The sequence below is a fragment of the Phalacrocorax carbo genome, chromosome 10 (assembly GCF_963921805.1).
Source record: "Phalacrocorax carbo chromosome 10, bPhaCar2.1, whole genome shotgun sequence".
In the NCBI taxonomy this organism is placed as follows: Eukaryota; Metazoa; Chordata; class Aves; order Suliformes; family Phalacrocoracidae; genus Phalacrocorax; species Phalacrocorax carbo.
This window is the reverse complement of record NC_087522.1, coordinates 6,343,445-6,360,322: the sequence shown is the minus strand read 5'-3', so window position 1 is coordinate 6,360,322 and position 16,878 is coordinate 6,343,445. Positions and strand designations below refer to the sequence as shown.

At 52.3% G+C, this 16,878-nt stretch overlaps 1 protein-coding gene and 1 long non-coding RNA gene across 5 annotated transcripts in view; one reads left to right on the top strand and one right to left on the bottom strand.

Moving 5' to 3' along the window:
- ELFN1 (extracellular leucine rich repeat and fibronectin type III domain containing 1) overlaps positions 1-3,935 on the top strand; it is a 111,315-nt gene extending 107,380 nt beyond the window's left edge. For 3 of the 4 annotated variants that reach the window (XM_064461589.1, XM_064461590.1, XM_064461592.1), the window contains exon 4: positions 343-3,935. In XM_064461589.1, the coding sequence (XP_064317659.1) occupies positions 785-3,175 (2,391 nt within the window). In that variant the 5' untranslated portion in view covers positions 343-784 and the 3' untranslated portion in view covers positions 3,176-3,935. Of the gene's footprint in view, positions 1-339 lie in introns of all 4 variants that reach the window. The other variant, XM_064461591.1, reaches the window with a different exon arrangement.
- Positions 3,910-11,680, bottom strand: LOC135315170 (uncharacterized). Its single transcript, XR_010374601.1, has 3 exons — positions 9,821-11,680; positions 5,951-6,095; positions 3,910-4,457 (listed from the first exon to the last, which is right to left on the bottom strand). It is a non-coding gene; the product is annotated as an uncharacterized LOC135315170 (long non-coding RNA).
- Positions 11,681-16,878: the final 5,198 nt, after the last annotated feature.

Genomic DNA, 16,878 nt, shown 5'->3' with positions numbered 1-16,878 from the left:
CACTTCTGGGGCATCACTCCTCTCCTCCTAAGGTAGACACCTAAGTAGGTTAGACAAATGGTGCCCTGGATGTGTGTTGGTCTCTCCCCTGCCTATAATGTGGTGCTGGACATCACACTCAAAGGAGGGTGACCTCCATGGTCAGTGACCACCTTCCCTCATGCTGCCAAATGCCACTGGCAGCAGCACCCAAATAAACCAAAGGCTCCTTGAAAGGTGGTAGCCAGAGTCAGAAGGCAATTGCCTAACATTAAGACGATAGTTGGATACATTTCCAACACCTCCAAAGGCTAACTGTCTTTCCTTGGTATTTAGTTTGTGCTTGTGTTTTGTTTTGAGCAGGTGAGCTGAGGGGACCAAGCGGGGACAGCCAGACCCATGGAGGCACATGGAAATGTGGACCAATGTCATGATGGGCAGCAAAAAAAAAAATGAGGAGACGTACCATAAAAAGTGAGAGAAAGGCTTGGCTCTAAGCCAGAGGGACTCCTCCGCATGGGCACCTAACTTCATGACTCCCTCCCCGAGATACCAGAGACCTGGTGATGTGGGACCAGCCTCAGCCACCCAGGCCTTGGTAGTAGCCTCTGGCTGGTGGCTGCTGAGTACCGTGGGCACCAAGGTCCACTTTCTCCATAGACGCTTCCCCCCCGTCTCCAAGCCATGAGCAGAAGGGAGAGGCGAGCAAAGCTGCCGAAGAAGCACTAGCCCACATCTTCCTGGGCCCCATCCCGCTCCCCGCTTCTGGCAGACCAGGAACCCCTTCTCCGCACCTCCCTTCCAGATGGCAGGTCGCCGGTGGGCCGCGACGTCAGCCCTCTGCATGTGCGTGGCCGCTGTCTCTCTCCTGCACACCGGCGGGGTGCGGGCAGACTGCTGGCTCATCGAGGGGGACAAGGGCTTCGTCTGGTTGGCCATCTGCAGCCAAAACCAGCCCCCCTACGAGTCCATCCCCCAGCAAATCAACAGCACCATTGTGGACTTGCGGCTGAATGACAACAAGATCAAGAGCGTGCAATATGCCTCGCTCAGCCGCTTCGGCAACCTGACATACCTCAACTTGACGAAGAACGAGATCTCCTACATCGAGGATGGTGCCTTTTCAGGACAGTTCAACCTCCAGGTGCTGCAGCTGGGTTACAACCGACTGAGGAACCTCACTGAGGGCATCCTCCGAGGCCTGGGGAAGCTGGAGTACCTCTATCTCCAGGCCAACCTCATTGAGTCTGTCACCCCCAATGCCTTCTGGGAGTGCCCCAACATAGTGAACATTGACCTGTCTATGAACAGGATCCAGAGACTCGACAGCAACACTTTTCGGGGCCTAAACAAGCTCTCTGTCTGTGAACTCTACAGTAACCCCTTCTACTGCTCCTGTGAGCTCCTTGGCTTCCTGCAATGGCTGGAGGCTTTCACCAACATGACACGCACGTATGACCGGATGCAGTGCGACTCCCCACCCGACTACATGGGCTACTACTTGTTAGGCCAAGGCCGGACTGGCTACCGCAATGCTCTGAGCATGCTCTCTTCCCTTTGCACTGGTGGCTCCTACACTGTGATCCCTCGTTTTATCCCTCCCAGGTACCAGGTGACCACGGCGCCTTCTGAAAGCCCCTGCTCCGAGGAGGAGTGCTCCTCCGGCGACGGCACAACCCCGCAGTTCTCCCTCTTCACACCCATCAGCGAAACAGAGGTGCGTCCCAACATCCAGGTGAAACACCTGAACCACAACTCAGCTGTCCTCACCGTGCAGATCCCCTACCCCTTCAGCAAGATGTACATCCTCTCCCAGTTTGAAAACGGCTTCTCCTCCATGATCACCAAGCTCAGGAAGAAGGAGGAGAACATCACCGTGAGCAACCTAGTAGCACAAAGAGATTACACCTACTGCGTAGTCTCTGTCCATCAATACTCAAAGTACAACCACACCTGCGTCACCATCACACCTACCAGACCCAACCGCAAGGAGCCGGTGCCCACCCCTTCCACTGCCACTCATTACATCATGACAATCCTGGGCTGTCTCTTTGGCATGGTGATTGTCCTGGGCGTTGTGTATTACTGTCTCCGGAAGAGGCGCCAGCAGGAGGAGAAGCACAAAAAGGCTGCTGGCAGCATGAAGAAGACCATCATTGAGCTGAAATATGGGCCAGAAATGGACACCACCAGCATCACTCAGCTGTCCCAGGGACAGATGCTGGGCGGAGAGACGGTGACCCGCATCCCCTACCTGCCTTCTGCTGGTGAGGTTGAACAGTACAAGCTGATTGACAGCAGCGAGACCCCCAAGGCCACCAAGGGCAACTACATGGAGGTGAGGACAGGTGAGCAGCCTGAGAGGCGAGACTGTGAGCTGTCCCTGCCGCCGGACACCCAGAGCTCTGTGGCTGAGATCTCCACCATTGCCAAGGAGGTGGACAAGGTGAACCAGATCATCAACAATTGCATCGATGCCTTGAAATCTGAGTCCACCTCCTTCCAAGGGGTGAAATCGGGGGCAGTCTCCACAGTGGAACCTCAGCTGGTGCTTTTATCAGAGCAGATCCCCAGCAAGCATGGGTTTCTCTCCCCCGTCTACAAGGAAAGCTACAACCACCCTCTCCAGCGACACCACAGCATGGAGGCGGCCCCCAAACGCTCCAGCACCTCTTCCAGTGGCTCCATAAGGAGCCCCAGGTCCTACCGCTCCGAGGGATCGGGCCACAAATCAGAAGCCAAATACATCGAGAAGACATCCCCCACCACCGACACCATCCTCACTGTGACACCGGCCGCGGCCATCCTGCGGGCAGAGGCAGAGAAGATCCGTCAGTACAGTGAACACCGGCACTCGTACCCTGGCTCGCATCAAGGGGAACAGCATGACAGCATGGCGGGGCGAAAGCCCTCCATCCTGGAGCCTCTGACCCGTCCTCGCCCCAGAGACCTGGCCTATTCCCAGCTCTCACCTCAATATCACAACCTGAGCTACACCTCCAGCCCAGAGTACACCTGCAAACCATCGCACAGCATCTGGGAGCGTTTCAAACTCAACCGCAAGCGGCATAAAGACGAGGAGGAGTATATGGCAGCCGGCCATGCCCTACGCAAAAAGGTCCAGTTTGCCAAAGACGAGGATCTTCACGACATCTTAGACTACTGGAAGGGCGTCTCTGCCCAGCAAAAGTCCTGAGTCCTCACACAACTCGTGACTTAACACACTAACTGGACCAAAAGAAATCTGCAGCAGCTATTTTTATTCAGACTGTCTTTGAAACAAAATAAAATTAAAAAAAGAATCAATAAAAATAAAACAGAGAACAAATTATGAAAAATCTATAAATATTCTATATAATATATAAAGCGAGATATTAAAATGTCCTCACATTGGTGAGACATGCACCAAATTTGAACACAAACTTTACAAAACAAACAAACCGTGGAGTGAAAAAAAAAAAAAATTTTTGTTTCATTTTGATTTTTTAAAAAAATATAAGAAAAAAGAAAAAAATTGAATATAAAAAGAAAGTCAAAGAGTGGGCAGAGAGCTGAGGTCTGGCATTTCCCAATATTGCATTGCATGAGTCCCTATTCCGTGATTTTGTGGATTCTTTGTGAACAGTTTGTGTTCTTCCTTCCTTCCCTTCCAAAATCAACAGCAACAAAAACAGCAACAAAAACCAAAAAGAGACCAGAAGGAGATCCATCCTTTGGGCTGTTTTTGCAAACGGAGTCTTCCAGTTTAGACTTTTACCCGGTTGAAGGCCCGTTCACATTTTCACTCACTGAGAGATTTTACCACACATTGCATTGTAAACCGAAGTCGTTAATTGTACAGAGAAAATTTCTATATTTGCAATGTTTGCTGTATAATGAGAAAGAGAGAGGAGAAAAAAAAAAAAACCAAATACTACATCTACTAAAATATATATATATATCTATATTCACCTGTTTGTACCAGGTTTTAATCATGGATTTTAGAGAAAGAGATGGAGTTTGGTTTGAAGGACTTTTTTATTGGTTGGTTGGTGGTTGGCTGGTTGACAGGATATTTTTTGGAGGGGGGGGGAGTGTTTGGGTTTCCAAGTGTTTGGTTTTGATTTGTCCCAACAACTGTCTGTGCCCAAGTTCTCATCAGTTCCGAGTACCTTGAGAAAAAAGGCATGTACCCAGAAAAGCAGAATCCCTCACCTTATTCCAGGTGGGAGATCATCACCACCAGGACCAGGGAAGGGGATGAGAAGTGAAGGGCTCTTAGTTGAGCAGGTGTCACCATGCAATGGGACTCCTCCCGCAGATGAAATGGTACTGGTGTCTCCCCCTAAACGGACGTATCTGGAGAGCGGTGGCCCTTGGGGCCATCTGCTGTGGGTGGGTTATCCCCTTACCTTTCAAGATGGGCAGCCAGTGATGAGGTACAGCAGAAAGCCTCTTGCCGCTCTCCAGACAAGGGCGTCATTGAAGGTTGATTTTTGCTGAGGGAGAAGACACTAGGCATCTACAGCTTGCCCATACCGTGGATAACCCCAACACAGCCACAGCCTCAGGTAGGGAGTGCAGCACCTCCTGCCCACAGCCCCAGCACTGCCCATAGGCCAGTTTGACTCCCATTTGACATGAATGGCTTTGGAGATGGACACCCTGGGGACCCCTGAACAGCCCTTGGGACTCCGAGACTGAAAGGGAAGGGACTGGCCCTGTGTTCATGTCTTGTGTCCACCCAAGCAGTCACATGCCCTTCAACCACTGCTCTCCAATGCTTGTCCAAGACTCAACAGCTTTTTGCCCCATCTCTAAAATACCCACAGATGATGCCCTACTCACAGGGTGAGGACCAGGAGGGAGGCGCTGAGGCAATCCCAGGCAATCCCAGGCTGTGCTGGTGGCTGAAGGACAGAATTTTGCCTCCATGAGCTCCAGCTGAGTTGTAAGCCCCCATGTCTCACCCCATGACTGACAAGAAGGGGGAGGGCCACATAAGGATCAGGGAGCTTCCCTGCTCCCCCGGTGAGTGTGTGGGAGCCCAGCAAGCCAGCACACCAAGGCAATAAGACCCCCAAATGCAGCCCTTTGGGGCCTTGCTGCTTGCCAGAGTTTTTCCCTTGCATCCTGCTCATAAGTCTCTTTGGATGGACACCTTGAGTCCTGACGGATGAGCACTAGGGCCCAGGAGCAAACCGTATCTCATCCTGTTATTTCAATATTTCAAAGCCATTTTGACAGGTATTCTTGCAAAAGGTTATGTTTGTTCAGAAAGGAGCTGAGCCAGGAAGACACGGAGCAGGCTGGGAAGTGCACGAGTTCATTCCCCATGGTTATTTGTGTAGACAACAAACCATTAGCAGGGTTTGCTAATAAAAGGTAGGCAGTTTCTCCAGGAACATATTCACTCTGCATGAGCAAAGGCACATTCCTCCACCTCCTCCAGGTGCTCCAGAACCTGCCCGCAGCATGCAGCTTCCCAGGGCTGCATTTTGCTCACAAGTCAGTGACCAGGACCTGGGAAGGGGAGCTGAGGTTGTTTCGTGACATCATGGTACATCCCTCCCCAAATCTCAGCTGTAGCACTTGGACCAAAGCAAACTCTTCAGCTGAAACCAACTTCCCTTGCAAACCCTGAGTGCCTCCTGGAGAACCAGGAGTTGGTCAGCAAGGACAGACAGGAGAAATGCTAGTGGGGCCTCCGGGCACTGTTTCATGGTCTCAGGGGATTCCTCAGCAAGAGGCTGGGATGGTGACCGATGAGTTCATGAGTTAATTTGAGCTCAGATGCTGCAGCGATGGCAGTCACCGATGGGTACCAAAAGCCCTTCCTCAGTCACTCCCCACACTGAGGCCAGTTCCTGCTCCAGCTTGGAAATGACATCATGACCACCTCCACAGCAGCCGGGAGGAATGGCACAACCAGCAGAGCATAATGCCTCGCTGTGGAGGCAGCGGCACGTCAGTAGCAAGTTCATCTCTTTACCTGGGGCGAGTCATTTTGCTCCTCTCTTCCTCTTTCCTCCTCTGCGAAATGCTTCCTTGTGGTGTTGAGGGTGTAGGCTGGTGAGGAGGCTCAATTAATTAATTGCCTGTCTGTGAAGCCCGTTTAGCTCCTAGAATAAAAGCTGCTATAGAAATACAAAGTTGTTAGTGGCATAAAACAGCAGGGGCAGATGAAATCAAAGCTTGATTCTGTTTTCACACCAGGATTTCACTGGTCATAAACCAACAGAGACCGACATAGGAAATGTGATACAGCAGTGCTGGCCTTTCTAAATTAAACACTTCCCAGATGCAAACTCTCTGTAGTTGGAGAAAAGGAGGGTCGGAAAAGATCTAGGCCCCTCCATCTCCAAGGTCCCTCCAAGGGAGGTACCTGCACATGCAGCAGCCCGTACCCCCAGAGTCAGTGGGGCCTCGCTGTGGGTCTCAGAGAGCTCCAGATGGCTCTGTAGGTGATGACGCCAATGGCCATGCTGCTAAGCACCCTTCGGCCTCCTTGCCATCCCTCCAAGATAGGGTGAAATCCTGGCAGCCGTGGTCCTCATCCCTTGGCATGAGTTGCCACAAGATGAGCTGCGAAAAAAGCCAGGCAAGAAAAGGGAAGAAATCCCACTGTCCGCAAAGCCGCTGCCCCATGCATGGACCTCCTGGGGTGCCTCCGCACAGGGCCTGGTGTGCTCTGTCCATGGCATCCTTCATCCCCCCCAAGGCAGCTGATTTACAGCTCCCATCAAGGGCAGAGAGAGAATTTCACCACCTGCAACCTGTTGAGTGCTTTGTCTCCTGTTCAACCACCAAAGCTCTCAAGCTGCTTCTGTACAGAGGAAATGATACCTTGTCCAACCAGACTGTTCCTATTGCCCCAAACCCATCCAAAGCAAGAAGGCTCCCCAGCAAGCAGAAAGGAGGGGGCATGGGAAAGACACGTCCCTGTGAAGAGGAGGAGAGGCCAGGGGAAAGGCTTCTCCTTTGTTTTGCCCCACCTCAAGGGACAATGGGGACCTGTGAACTGGGAGCAGCACAGCCACCGCCAGCGCTGAGGACCCAGAGGTTCCCCCTCTTGCAGCAGGCTGGGCTCTGCCACTGGAGAGCGTGAACAAAGGGAAGGGAAAAGAAAGGGAGGGAGAGGGATGAAAAGCAGGGAGAGGCGTGCGATGCAGAGGCAGGGGAAGTGGTGGGGGCAGCTGTGCACAGCACAGGACAGGCGGCAGCCCCCAGAAAGGGCAGTGAAGGCATCAAGGAAAGCTGCTCTGAGATTTATTTTTTTTTAAGAGAGAGCAGTTGTTTCCCTGCAGCAATGAAACAGAGAAAAGGAGCAGAGGGAACCATTGCTGCTTCTTCCCCCAGCGTCTCAGCAACACCTTCTTGTTGGGGCATAAATCAGAGCCCATGTTACCGACAGCTCAATCCTTGCTCCGGCCAAGAGTCAGCGAAGGACCCTGTCACATGTTGCAAAGCCTGTGTGACATCTAGACCCTGAATATTTTTGAAAGCTTTTAAATTAGGACAGAAACCTCTTTCTATACAGACATGTGCCATTTAAGATCCGCATTCCTGAGGGCAGCCACCTGCCCTGGTGTCTGTGTGTTTCAAAATGTGGCCCATGGGAAGGGCAACGTCCACAGATGGACACATGGGGTGACAAAGGGTGGCAGTGGTGGCAGGTGCTGCCTGGCCAGATTCCTCTCTGAGGCAGCACAGCACCTGAGAGGGGACGTGGCAGCCCTGGAGCTGGTGGCTGCCTCCTTCTTCACAGCTGATGCATGTTGGAGGTGTCATGCCTGCCCCCAGTCCAGCATTTGCGCCTCCTGGGAACTTCAGCTGGATCTGCCATGACAGTGGGTGCAAATTGCACGGGAGGGAATCTGTGAGGATGCATGGGGGCCCTAAGGGAGGGAGGTGCTCCCCAGTCACCACCCAGACCATGACAACAGCCAGATGGGGCTGGGTCTGTTCAAATCAAGCCAGTGACCTGTGGTGCTTGCTGGGCAGTGGGAGCTTTCCCAGGGCTGGCCACTGGAGCCATTTCTCCTCCAGCCCCATTGAGGCTTATGGGCCAGCCCATGCATCCACACCTGGGTGATGCCCAGGGCCACCAGAGAGCCGGTGGAAGAGCAGGGCCCTGGGCACAAGCTCCATCAGACCAGCCAGCTCCTGCACCTGCACGCTCCCTCACTCCCAGAGGCCCCAGCTAACCCCCCTCCAAATGCTCCCCTCTGCCCCACTTCTAGATCAGTCCTTCCCTGAATTGGGGCTGGGTCTTGGCGAACCAAGAGCTCTGTTGTTAAAGACCCCCGAACTCGTCACCGTGGTGGACGTGGCTCTGCAGAAATCAGGAGCTGCAGCATAAACCCCCTGGTCACGCGCTTGCTGCAGGCTGGCTGCCTGTCACACGCCGGAGCAATACATCACCTTGTTTGCAGGAGACGGGGCTAGCAAGGGTGGGGAGAGTGCGGTGGAGGTGGCCCGATCACACAGTGAAACCTTTGGGCAAGGAGGGGTCCAGGGGAGAGTACAGGTTGTGGAGGGGTGTGCTGCGGTGCTGCTGGACCGGACCCAAAAGCCACGGATCGATGAGGGTGATTGACGCCAGGACACACTGCATTGGGCTATTTTTAGCACAGCCAGCAGAGCAGGAGTTTGTGAGCCCAAGTCAGAATTTATTTGCATCTGTGAGTGCTCATCAGGGGAAGGATTGACAACATGCCGCCGGGGGCAGCAGCACCCTCCCTGCCCGTTTTGGGACTGGCTCACCTTGGCTTTAGCTCCTCGTTGGTGCACACCACGTCCCTGTCCTCCACAGCACCCTGTGGGGACAATGCCGTCACCGCAAGGCTTGGAGCTGTGAGCATGTGGTGCACGTGGACACAAGATGGGGACGGAGAAGAGGAGAGGGGATGGGCGTCAGGGGACAAAGGGGTTCTTTGGGAAAAGCCTCGATCCTGCCTCAAATGCGCAGGGGCTGGGAATGGGTCTTGTCCTGTAGCAGCGTGGCTGCAACACTGCCCAGCTCCATGGAGCAGTGCGAGGCATAGACCTCTCCTCCAGCTCCTCCCGCTCCATTTACTCACCACAGGCTTTCCATCATGGGACCATATGTTCATTTTCCTGAATAGGTGTCTGGAGATGAAATTGTTCTTTATAGAGAGAAGTACAGCACATTGCCTTTCCTTCCTCTCCAAACCACTGCTGCCAGGTGATGCCCTGAGGTGCTGAAGGCAGCGAAGCTGCCGGTGGGCATGGTCAGTGGTGCTGGAGCAGCCAAGAAGCCAACCCAAAAGCTACACCTCGGCTTGTAGTAGTGACTTTGGCTTCCCTTGAATTTACTTATGCTCCACTTTTTCACATCTCCTTTATGCCATATCCTCTGGTTTACCCCTCTCAGGCAGTTCACCAGCACCACCAGATGGGTGGTAGAGTTTATCCAAATGCCACCTTGAGAGTTTCGCTCATTCCCACCCTCCACCCCCTCCCCGCCCAGTACTTAATGAAGGGAAACCATCTGATTCAGAGTGAAGCCACTTCTACGGAGTAAATTTCCTCTGTGCAAGGGAAGAGAAGACACAGAAGTATCAGGGATATGGATTTCCACATCAGGAGCAGCCAAGCAGGATGCTAGTTTTTACTCTAGTTTTGCTGCTTTCTTTTGATCCTGCAGAGTAACCAAAAGAGTCTGCCAAGTCTTTGTGTTTGCATGTGTGTGCCTTTTCAATAATTCAATGGGAACGTTAATGACACAGGGTGCACTGTTGTTCCTCGATGTGCTGATCGCTTCTCACATCCTACCATCTGTTTTTCACACTCAGCTCAGCTGTCTGGAAATAGCCATTTGCTGCTCACCTTTACTTACCTCGCCATTAAAGAGCTCATTAATGTACTCCATCCTTTCTTTGGGACTAGAAGATTTCAATTTCTGTCTTTTATCAGCTTTCTCATGGTTTATATCCTCTCCTCTCTTCACCGTGCAATGCCCTTTTCTAATGAGCTCTTCTCTCCTGGTCCATCTTCTCCATTAAGCTACGCAAGTGCTGTCCCCTGTGTTGTCTTGCTCATCTCCTGGGGTCTCTTTTGGGTCTATCATATTCTTTAGTGTTTCCAGCTGTGAAAGGAAGCAACCAGCCCCGCATACAACATCCATGCTTTCCTCCCATCCCATTCGCCTTCCTTGCCACTCCCCAGCCCTCCGGTCTGGCTCATCCCACTGCGGTGTCCAGCCTGGACAGCCTCCTCTGTCTTTGCTCGAGCCCCTGGCCCGCTTGCCCTGATCTGCAGGGGTGTGATGGGATGCCTTAAAGTCTGGGTGTGGTGCCTGCAGCTTGTCTCTGCTTGGGGCATCTTAAATCTTGTTTTTCTCTTCTCTCTCAGCATCGCTTATACACAGTAGAGCTCTCCTTGGGCATCTCGTGCCCTGCAATCAAGAGCTACCCAGCCCATCCGAGCGGCAGGAGGCCTCTCTGGGTACTGCGAAATCTCATCTGTGGTCTCGTGAGTAAACACTGGCACTCTTCATGCAGTGCGGCTAAATTAATTAATCTCATTCCACCACACTTGTAGCCAAGACACAAAGATTCCCATTCCCTGCAGTTGGGACTTAAAGCCTGGGTCTCTCAAACATGCCCTCCTGCCCCACCCGGGAGTTGTATTGCTGTGAGATTTGAGGAGCAGGAGGACAGCAGTTCTTGGGAATTGCTCCAAGGGGCTGGCAGAGCCAGCGACCCCCTGGCCAAGCAGCCGTGAGTATACGGGCATGAACCGTCTGCCACTGTTCATCTGAAACACCCCTGATGTGTTCAGCTCAGTTCAGGCTGACGAAGAGCTTGCGTGCACAAAAGCTCATTTTGTTTTTTTCTTTTTTTACCCCATCCATCTCAGGTGTTGCAATAAGAGGTATCACCTCTCCATACAAACCTTGCCTCAATTATATCCTTAGATCATTCTGGCTGTAACAACACTAACACCCACTCCAGAGTTCACACACATACATCTCTGCCTGGGAAATCCCGGGCAGAAGCGTGGCAGCCCTATGCATGAAAAATCCTTTAAGCGCTGACAGCTGACGATCCCCTGAGCTGCTCCACAGCCTCCTCCAGCCTTGCAGGGTGATCACGGCTTCTAAAAGACCGTCAAATGCAGACACCAGGGCTTGGGGTAAGACACGTGCCAGGAGACTGGCAGCAGAGGCCGGTGAGAGCAGGAGCATGGCACAGCCACCCCAAACCTATTTCCATGTCAGAGCTCACGGCTGGGAAGGAGGGTGAGCTGTGAGATGTGGGCTGGTTTTTGATGTCCCACACATCTTGCAGTTCTGTCCTGGAGACCAGACGGGCCCCTGCACAGCTGTCAGGAGAGTGGGGAAGCAGAGATGGAGGTGTTGGAGCAGAGCTGGGAGCTGCCCCTCACCACCAGTCAATCCCTTTCTGATACGGTCAGGAGGCTCCTCTGGCTGAGGGGACTGAGAAGTCCCTGCCCCACGCTGGCTTTCAAGAACAGCACACCCAGAAGAGACCATCCATGGCTGTGAAGGACTCAGTCACCGATCGCTCTGGAGCTATCAGGAGAAGGAGTGGATTCACCCACCAGGTGTGATGTCTGAGTCAGTCCCATCCTCCTCTGCAAAGCCATAGATGTACGTAGCTGGAGATTTCCAGGTGAGACAAGGTAGTTCAGGTGGCACCAGGGTACAAAGACCTCCTTGGGATAGCTGATCTTTTGCCCTTTCCCAAAGAAGAAACAAAAACAGTACAAGGCATCACAGGAGGATGCCAGCAAGTGGGAGGAGACAGCTTATCCAGGGAGCTAATTTAGCTGGAAGGAACGGGAAAGGTTGAAAGATGCTCCCCTATTAAGAAAGAAAAAATAAATATGCAAGAGCAAGAAGCCAGAGGTCAAAGTGCCTGTGGGGAACTGTTGCGGATACGTTTGATTTTAAGAAACCAAAGCAGAGCTGGGGCAGATGCTGGAACCAGAATGAAGGCCATTTCAGCCCAGGATTGAGAGGCAAAGGTTAGGATGAGGCTTAGAGAGACCTGGAAATCACAGAGGTGAGTGAATTGTAAGTGGTACCACATTTAATCTGAGCAGAATGCATGAAACCAGATAATGTAATTGGAAGGGTTATTTAAACTGAATATTCAGAGGGAAAAATAAAACATTGCAGGGAAAATAATAATACTGAGCACTTGTAATGTGCTTAGCATCTTCAAAAACTGGTCAGCCATTAACTGATTGCTCCTCTGCTAAGTCCAAAGGCTAATAAAAAGGGATGGTTCATTTAGTTATTTCACAGCTGAGCTTCTCAGTAAGGCATGAGGAAGAGATCGCTGCTCTCCAACATGCTGGTAAAGAAACAGTTGGAAGTAGGAAAATAGAACAACATCTCAGCACTCGGTTACAGCTTCTTGCTCGGCTCCTTCCTTACTCAACTCGAGCTTGTCCAGACTGGACCTGTGACAGGGAGCTTGTGTGGCTGGGGAGTGTGTCATGGGTGGGTTCAGGTCTCCAACAGTCCCAAACCTTGGTGTGTCCTGCTCGGGAACTGCCCCTGAGCCAGTGGATGGGGTGTCCACAGGGCAGGAGTGTGGGCATTTGTCCGTGGGCAGGTGGGGTGGGTGACTGGGGCTCAGAGACCCCGACCGCGCAGCCTTGCCCAGCTTGGAGGCTGGAGGGAACAAGCAGCCTTTTGAATGGCAATAAAGATGGAGGTATTTTATATTTGTTTTATTTAAAAAGTAAACAGTTCCTTTTGTGTTTGATGAGCAAGCGATTTCATAAACACTGCAGAGAAAACATGACACAGTTGCACCTGGGTGATTTCCAGCCTGTTTTCTTGGCAGCAGCAGCAGAGGAGTGGATGAGCACCCGAGCAGATGCCCCACACACACTCCCGGGGGGTCTGGGGGTGGCTGAGGGTCTGGGGGCTGCTCCCGGTCAGGTGCAAAGGGAAACAGCCGGGAGGAAGAAACTCTCATTAGGATGGAGCCATTCAGCCTGACACACGTTCAGCCCCAACATGGGTGAGCAATGAACCCATCGAATGCTGGGTACTGCCAGAGGCTTCGCATCGTGCCCCAGGTGCAGGGTCACTCACTCAAAGCCAGCAGCCACTGTGGCTGGTGCCTGCTGCCTGAATCAGCCTCACCCTGCCAATGCTGCCCATCTCACAGCTCTGGGGCTGAAAACGCCTTTTTTGGTGCTGCTGCTGGTGGGAACCAATGCAAAGTTCATTTACACCTAATCCGAACCAACCATCATGGGGTTATGGTGCTTTGCAAGGTGGCTGTCAGTGCATTCTCTGGACATACCCCCACCTGCCACTATTTCTCCTATGCCACCCACTTCATGATGGTTTTTGGCATTATCAGCTTAGATAACCACTAAAACACTGGCCTCATCACTTCAGTCAGGGAACTGCAGGGATGCTCAGCTGCCCCCCATAGCAGTCCCCTATTTTGGGTGCAGTGGACACACCAGACCCCACTTTTCCAGGGCACGGGGTCTCCAAGAGACCCTGTTCCAAGTGTCCCAGCCCCGTGCTGGAGGGTTATCGCCATGAGGCTACACAGTTGGGTCCCACCAGCCAACCCCAGACCATGCAAGGTCTCCAGCTCGCCCATGGGCTACCGGGGCAGCAGCCAGGAGAGGGCAACAGTTCACACATGACCTGCCCAACCCCAGCAGCAGAGAAGAGCTCCTAGAAGATACTGGGGAGCTATTCCCCTGCCTCACTGTTGGGTGATCCAAGAGGGTTCTTGCTGCTTTCTAGAAGAGATGCACAAAATTCATCTCCGAAAGCATTTGCTGGGCTAAAATACAGCCCCCCTAGAGCAGACCAGAGCCCAGGGCTGAACTCAGCTTTTCTGGGATGTGTCCAGCAGCAGCAGCACCATCACCAAAAGCCTTTGGTGGAGACAGGGGTTGAGGGATCTCACATTCCCCTGGCTTTTCACCCCAGGCACTGCCTCCTGCTCCCTCAGCCGTGCCTGTGGGCTTTGTGTTTTCTTTCTTTCTTCAGGTTTTCTTCTTAAATGAAATGTTTGCCGTCGCTGCTGCTAGCATGGCCCTATGGACCCTGTGCTGGGAGGATGAGTCGGGTGAGAGCAGGAGGAGGCAAGGAGGGACTCTTTAAACCAGTGTAACCACTAAGTGCCTCTCCCCGAGGCAGTTCTTGCCTGAGTGAGGCGTATAGGTCAGGACCTCAATTTATAGTGCAGGATGCATCCTTCTCATCATCTGGGGGACCTGGGGAAGATGCTGAGCGCAGAGACAGAAGCAGCCTAAGATGAGTTTCTGACTGGAGGAAATTTGGGATGCAGCATGCTAAGCATGCCACGCTAACTTCTGCTAAATGCTCACGTACAGCCGGGTAGCGGATATATGGACTGTGCAAGACACCGCCGATTTTCCTCTGCCTGTTTTTGGCATAACGAAGCCCAATGGGTGTGTATAAACAAAGCAAGCATCTCTCTTGCTGGACCTCATGCATCATTTATAGCCAGATTTCCATGGCACAAGAAACATTTACATATGCCAGCATTAATTCCGAACGCCACTTCAAAGCTATCTCTGTCTAATGAACCCCGTGCGCTGTGCACAGCAAATTCCAACCGAAAAATAATTAGCAACACACGCCACCAAAGCATTACAAGAGGAACGCAGCACACCACCTGCTGAAGCAAAATGAATGCCTGATTTATTTATTTTTTCCCACTTTTTAGCAACATTCAGGCGCTGACTCAAAGCTGTGCTCTGTTCTCAGCTTTGTAGGGCCCTGGGAAGCGTCACGTTCCCGCTCTGCTTTCCAGGCCAGGGGTGTGATTGATTCAGGGAGATTCTTAGATCACAACTGGACTGAGCTGTTCAAGACCCTGCGGAGCTCTCTGTGCTGGGGGTGCCTGCTGGGATTTAGGCTGCAGGCAGTTCTGCATCCCTTCCCCTGAAGTTGCACAGGTCTCAGGCTTGCGGGGTGCTGTCACCCTCTGAGCCATGCCTCGGACTGATGGCTGGGAGCAGGATGGGACACAAGTCTCACCCTGGTCTGACATTCCCATAGAGCCTTTAATCCCTGATTAGCACCAGCCTCACCAAGAAAGAAAGAAATTGGAGATGAGCTCAGGAGACGAAGGTTTTGGTCTCCCTACCAGCTGTAGGTCCTCCCACCCTGTCCCAGGCACAGGCAGACCTGCTGTGAACAGCTCAGGGAACAGAGCTGGCTTTACCAAAATTATCTCTTAAAACTGTGTTAGAGCTGCATAGCCCAGCTCATGCTGGGCGGAGCAGCACACTTTGCTCAAGGCCTGATGCGGTGGCATTGCTGTGGGAGACCCAGGTCACAAAACACCATGGTAGAGGGACAAAAGCCAAACTCAGGAGGTGGCTGTAGGCATAGGGGGACCAACTGCACCGGGCTGATGCCAGGATCCCAGATTCCCCCAGATCCTGTCCTCCTCGAGTGGAAGGAAGATGCTCTGCAGGGCGCTGCTCTCAGCCAGGTGCTGCATTGCCCATGTGCCTCGCCAGTAGCAAGCCATGGTATGCAAACTGTCAGCCTCTGACTTGCTAGGATGCAAGGGGTTAAACTGTTCTTCCTATGCAAATTAGGCTTAATTAATCCTTTTCATCAGTTGCAAATATACCTTCTGAACCCTATTAAAAACATGAATATGCAAATTCAGACCTTTTTTAATACTCATTTTCAAGGACTTGGAGTCAGGCTTGATTATTCGATTCCCGTTAACAGCCTGTAAAACCTGGTGCAAAATTTAATTTCCATTTTAAGTTACAAAAAAAAAAAAAAAGAATCTGTTGGTAATTAAGCTAATTACAGTGTTACACTAAAGAGGAGACAAACAAGGAGGACAAGATCATTCATTACATTTAACACCGGTTATAGGACCTGGGGACTGTGCAAGGCCAGAATTAACCATGAAGCCAGGAAACAGCAGCGATGGAAAAAGGGTGCATGTGGGAAAGCTGAGGCTTTCTGGGGGGCCAGGTGCCTTCCTCACCTTGGGAACACCTCTGCTTCAGGCCCATGAGCCACCTTCCTCCTCCTCCTAAGGAGAGAAGTGAGGAAGAGGAGGTGTAGCAAGGCTGGATGGTGTTGCAGGCATTGCGGGGTCTCTGTACAGGGCAGGAATGAGCTTGGGGTTGGGGTTTCAGGGCAACCTGTAAGATCACCCTATCTGCCAGTGGGACTGGGGCTGAGCGTCCTATGCAGGTGGGCACTGAGCACTTTCACTGTAATAAAAATATCCATGTGGGGTGCAAAGGGGCGGTTAGCTGAACTGGCAGCACACAAGAGGAGACAGGTCCTGCAGATGGGGGCTGCATGTCCCACCCTCCCACAGAAACTGCGATCCTCTCCTTGCCAGTGAAGAGCAGTGACCTCCCAAAAGCTGACAACTCTCTTTGCAGAACCAGAACGGTCAGGGAAGACCCACGACAAAGCTCCGCAGAGGCATCTGCAAACCACTGCTCCATACCCATGCTGGGGGGCTCAGAGGTACAGGATGCAGCCCCTATAGCTCATGACCATGGCCAGCATACGCTAGGCGATGCCAACCAAACCAACTCACCTCACAGTGAGTGCCACTGCCCAAACCTCCCTCCAGGTCACCCATCAGGGCTGGGCAGTCAGTGCTGGTGGCTCCCGGCTTGCCCATCAACCTTCCCATGCCTCCCAGATCTGCCTGCATGTAATTAAATAAAAAGTGCTGCTATAGACTGTTAATTATGGTTTACCACCGCAGTGATCCCTTAAAATCAGTTATTAGCATGCCTAGGATCTATTCTGCACTTGGTGTTTCCTAATGAGTTAGCAAAGTTACCGAGTCATTTGTCAGAGCTATAATCCTCACCTCGGGGCTGGCAGGTCAGGAACGGCAGCATACCATGGCAGGCTCGTGCTGT